The sequence below is a fragment of the Leishmania infantum genome, chromosome 36, assembly GCF_000002875.2.
Source record: "Leishmania infantum JPCM5 genome chromosome 36".
In the NCBI taxonomy this organism is placed as follows: domain Eukaryota; phylum Euglenozoa; class Kinetoplastea; order Trypanosomatida; family Trypanosomatidae; genus Leishmania; species Leishmania infantum.
The window spans coordinates 224,011-229,553 of NC_009420.2; the positions used below are offsets into that span (position 1 = coordinate 224,011).

General features: G+C 52.7%; 1 protein-coding gene across 1 annotated transcript; it reads left to right on the forward strand.

Annotated features, from left to right (window-relative positions):
• Positions 1–200: 200 nt before the first annotated feature.
• Positions 201–1,718, forward strand: LINJ_36_0790 (conserved hypothetical protein; the record flags this gene model as incomplete). The annotated part of the gene is made up of 1 exon (XM_001469493.1): positions 201–1,718. One exon carries the CDS (start codon positions 201–203, stop codon positions 1,716–1,718), a length of 1,518 nt encoding a protein of 505 aa, XP_001469530.1.
• Positions 1,719–5,543: the final 3,825 nt, after the last annotated feature.

Below are 5,543 nucleotides of genomic sequence, written 5' to 3' on the forward strand. Positions count from 1 at the left end.
CTTGTGTGCTTGTTGTTGGGCGGAGCGTGTGCGTGCACGTGTGTGTGTGATCCCCTTGGCTCCTCTTTTTTCTTTGTCCCCCCCCCTGTGCATGGGTGTCTTGCTCTTTCCTCCCGGCCACGGTTTTCGCCTTTTTTGCGCATTTTTCGTTTGTATTTTTCTTCCCCTCTGCCGCTCTCTCTTGTCTTGCGCTTCAAACCATGCCTAGTGGGAACCCGCAGCACCGCAACTGGAGCTCTTCCAACTCGGGGGAAGTCGGATCGCGCCAGAGTCCCGTATCCACCTCGGAAGGCCGCCGCAGCCCCAATGGGCGTCGCTCCTACCAAGAGCGCATCACGACGGTGCGCTTTATCCAGCCATCGACGGGCGAGACGATGTGCACGAAACTGAACCGCGTGCAGCGAACCAAGACGAAGCCCGAGAACGACGCGGAGCTGTGCGAGAGTTTTCTCAAAGGCCACTGTGATTCTGGCAACGGGTGCCAGTACGTTCACGTGCCAAAGCAGTACCTGTGGCGCCTGCTGAGCCCCCATGTGGACCCCAAGACGCTCTTCTACTATCCTGGCTTCAACGTACGCTGCTACACCCCTGACATGAACGTCTACTACGACATCCCTAGCGAGTTCATCTACCAAACGAAAGGAAGTGACCGCTACGTGGAGCTCTTCAACGACAACGGCGACAACTTCAAGGACAAGTGCCGTCTGTGCCCAAACCTACAGTCGCACGGCATCTGCGACAACAACGAGCAGTGCGACGACATCCACTGTGCCGTGGCCGACCTCGATCAGTTTCCGCACATTGCCACCCACCGCGCCACCAAGGAGGCTGTTGCCCGCTATGAGCACATGCCACCAGAGCTCATCGTGCGAGTCTACCAACCCAACACACCAGGCGACGGCATGGACTTCAACGGCGACGATGTTCTTCGAACAGCAGGTGCCACACAGTACGAGGACGCTTACAAGCAGACCGGGGGCATTCCGGCGCTGAAGATGCAGCATTGTGCCCACTTCCAAACGAAGAAGCTGTGCCGCATGGGTGACGGCTGCCGCTTCCTGCATGTCGTCTCCGTTGCGTTAGCCAGCCCCGCGCCGGATGAGGAGGCGTCGATCCGCTCGTCGCCGGCCCCAGCAACGACAACGGCGTCTGCCACCAGCGCACCTAGCGCGGCCACCCCCACCCCCACCGCGGCGAAGACGCCCACAGCAACGACGATTACAGCTACCGTAACCGCAGGTCGCCAGCTGCGCGAGGAGGACGTGGCGATGAACGCAGCGGCTGAGATGGCGGCGATTGCGATGGCCGCCGAAGAGCCGCTATACATTGGCTCTCACGTGGACAACACCGTGCCACAGGGTTCGAGGAACGGACGCCTACACAAGTACGGCACGCAGGCGATAGTGCCGCAACAGCCGCAACCGTATCAACCGCCGCAGCAACCGAGCTCCATCTATCCCTACGGTCCAGTGTCGATGGGAGCAGTGAAAGAGCGCGTCTCGCCGGTGCAATACCGCTCCAGCGGGCGTCTATCGCCTATTAAAGTAGTCGTGACGCCGGGCCAAATGGAGGGGGCGCCAGCGCAGCGCCTTTCGCCGATGTCTCTGCCGAGTGGTGGCTCATCTGGGACACCTACACAGCAGCCCCATAGTCGCACTTCGCCGCTGCGCCGCAACAACCCTTACTCACTCTCGCCCTCCTCCACGAGCCTTAACTAAGCGGCATCAGAGGCGCACCACTACCGTCATCGCAATCCAGCACACCCTCCCCCCTTACACTTGTATCATTACACTGACTGCCATTGTACTCGCCGGAGTGCTCATCGCCTGGCAACGTGTGCGGCGTTGGCGACCTCCTTGGTACCCCCTCACTTCCTCTAGTACCAGCAGCACACACGCACACGCACATGCTTACGCCGACACAGTTTCGTCGACGCGCATGACCAGACCTCCTTCCTTTCTTCTTATTTGCCAACTTGGCCCTTTTTCTTGCCCTACCCTCTTCCTTGCCCTTCCTGAACCTTTCCAGTCCCCCCCCTCCTCCTCCTCGTTCTCCCAATCACTTTCCCTCCGTTTCTTATAAACATGGATCCCCTCTTGCACGCCTTCTTTTTTGTTTTCTTCCCCTTTTGTTCGCTTCCTCCTCTCCCTCATCTCTCCTTGCTCCGTGCTGCTTTTTTGTTTTACCTGTTGTTACATGGAGAGCGACACAATGCCGCCTCGTCTCACCCCACCTCCCCCTCTCTTCTACCTTCATTCTGCGCTTGTCGCTTTCCTTTCGATGGTCTCTTCTGTGCTCCTCAACGAGCTCGTGCCGACTCGACGAGAGGATACCGCGAGAGAATTGCCTTTATCACCTGCATACTCCTCTGGTGTCTTGGCAAGGGGATCTACAAGCGTGGTCGTGCTACCTGCAAGCGCGCCGGGTGGTGCTCTTGTGCCTTACGTGTGTCTTGCTTGAGGTTTGATGCCTTCTGTGTGTATGAGCGCGCATGCCTGCCCGATATGCTGCGCGCTTGTCGTGCATAATTCTCTTTGTCACTTCTCCGTGCGCTAGTACGATACCTCCCTACCCCAACGAAAGGGGAACAAAGAGGAGCATAAAAGATGCTCGCGAAAAGCTCATAGACAGGCAAAGAAAAACAAGTAAACGGAAAGATGTCGGCGATTTGTCAGATCATCTGACTGTGACTTAACCCCATCTGCGTTTTTTCGTTTTTATTCTTGAGTGATGTACTCTCGGTGCCGTGGTTTTCTTTCAAAATACGTTTGGCACATTTTTTATTTTTCCTGTTGGCGTCTTCATGGTTTGCACCCCTCCTTGCTTTTTGTTTTCTTTTCCGAGCTTCTGCGGCCGCTGAGCATGCGTAGCTCGACTCCTGCTCGTTACGTTCCGCACCATTTCCTGTTCCCTTTTGTTTTCTGTTCGGTCGTGAAGTGAAAGGATCAACCAGGAAAACGAAGGGAGAAGATGTGATGCAATCAGGAGAGGAGGCCAACACTCGAGTAGTTGCACACGTGCTCTCCCTTTTTCAGGTTCAATTACCTTCAGACAAACCCCCGGTCGCACAAGCCCACACGCATCCTCGTATAGTGTGCTGGAGAACATATCTTCCAACTTTCTTCTCTTCCGCACGCATCGATTGCAGTGTGTTTAGAGTGAGTAGGTAACTGTTTCCTTTGAGTTTTCTTATATTATATATATATATATATATAGGTTTTTGACACTTATCGCGCTACGCTGTTGGCTGCATCGAATTCTCGGCGCGTCTTTTTGAACGTGTGTGTGTTTGTGCGTGCATGTCTCTTCATGCGTGTGCGCTTCGCATTATGGAATTGCCTCTTCCTTTTCCCTCTATGCGTTCCCTCCTCCCTCTCGTCCTCCCCTCTTCCACACTTCGCTTTTTTCTTCCCCTCTGTTGTTTCTGACGTTCACCTCTCTTCCTCTCTTCATTTCGATTAAACACGCCAATTGATGTTAACTGGAATCACTCTGCGCACATCCCTTCACCTGTTTGTGTGTGTCTTTCTCTTCTCTCTTGCTTCCCTTCCCTCGTCCGCTTTTTTTTTGATTTTTCTTGTCTTCGTTATACTTCTCCCTCCTGCAAACGCGGAGCTGTTCTATCGCGCAGCACCACAGAAACACGTCTCGACTTCAAAATGCTTTTTTGTTGTTGTGTATTTTCATTCCCGTTGCTCTCTTTTTTCTATTGTTTTCTCTACACCCCTCTTTCTTGCTTACACTTCTCTTTTCGCATTTCTGCGCGTGTGTGCGTGTGTGCTGTGTCCGGTTTTCTCTCTGTTTTGTAGGTTCTTCTCATTTTTTGTTTCGATTATTTTTATTTGCCTTGATCTGAGTCCATCGGGGAGGCTGCCTACATGTTTTTATACACTCGTGTTCGCGAAATCCACCCGTCCATTCATTCACCACGAATACTATGCTTTTTGTTTGCTCTCTCCACTCATTTTTCTTTTTTTTCTGCTCTCTTCAGCTCCGTAATCTCTTTTCACGTTACTTTTTTTTTTCGTCGCTTCGCTCTCCTTCTCTTTCGCTTGACTTTGCGGGTGCAGGAGTGGAGCTGGGGCACCGGTGCTGTTCTCTCTCTGTCGCTCTCTCGCTGGTCCTGCGTTCTACTCTCTTCAGTTTTTTGTGTAGGACTTTCGTCTGTTGTTTTTTGAAACATGCTTTTTCCGCTTTTTCCGTTTTTTTTTATGCAGCCGTTCATCTTCCTCCATCCAACCTCATCCCCGCATGCCCCTCCCCTTGGCTCGTCTCTCTCTTTCTTTCCCTTCGTCGCCCTCAGATGCCCTGTTCACTTTCTTTTCCGTCTTCCACAGAGACCTGCTGCATGTGTTCTCCGCGGAATGAGCGGCGGCACGCACACGCCAAATGAAGAATGAAAATGTACGCCAGACGATGGTGGTGTGGCAGTGAGAGAGAGATAAAGAGAGACTGGGGGGAGGAGGAGGAGCGGGGACAGAAGTGTTAGAAGGTGTGCACGAATAGAAAATATACATACAGTGTGTTACTGTTGTTATTGCGCGGCTTTTACTCCTTTCTTTTTTTTTGCGTTGTTTTTCGAGTCTCTTTCTTTTTGCGCATGGGGGTTTCTCGGTGTTGTTCTCGTGCAGTGTTTAACCCTCCCGCCAATTTTATTGATTCCTTTGCTGACCGCTCATGATTTCCTCTTCTATCACTCGCTCGCTGCATTCACGTTATCTGTTCTTTGTGCGCGTTATTTGTTGCTGTCTGCGCGCATGAGGGCTCTTCGTCGCTTGCTTTGCCTTGATTTCTTTCCTCAAGCTAGCGCGTGTGATCTCTCCCCTCCCGATGGCTTCCCCCGCTTTCGTTATCTCATCACATCGAATTTTCTTGTTCTTCCTGACTGTGAGGTAGTTTGCTCTGTTGATCTTGACGCGGAGATTTTCTCCGGATCCTTCTTGTACTGCTCCGCAAGAACTCTCCATCTCACATAAGTACGTGTGCTTTTCTTTTTTTCGAAAGTTTTGCTTTGTGTTCAGGGAGGTCTACGTCGATTTACACACACACACACACACACAAGTTCACGGTCCCTCCCTCCCTGAGCTGGCCCCACGCAGATATGCGCTCCTGTGCGCCTCCGAAGAGAGAGAAAAAGACTGTTATCATCGTTCATAATTACCTATGTAGCCGCAAAGCAGCACGCAGCTCGCTGGTAAGTAGAGATGCACAGCACCACTTCACGCCGTAGCACTCTGGGTCGTACATGCGTGAATGCGGATTGCGAAAGACAGGTGGGCTAACGAGGAACGAGTCAAGAGGAAATCGAGGCGGTGAGGGGGAATGGCTTCAAGGACGGCCGGCGCGAAGGGCTCACGCGCGCTTCGCCTCTAGCTCTTTTCACTGTTTGCTTGGCGTCTTCTATCCACTTCTACCCTTCTTCTGCTTCCGCCGTTTCCTCTTCGTAACCTGTCTGTAGGGATGTCGCTCTTGTCCCCCCGACCCTCTTATCCTCCACTTTACCGACTTCCTCTCGTGCTGATGACTCTTCGCCATATCGGACT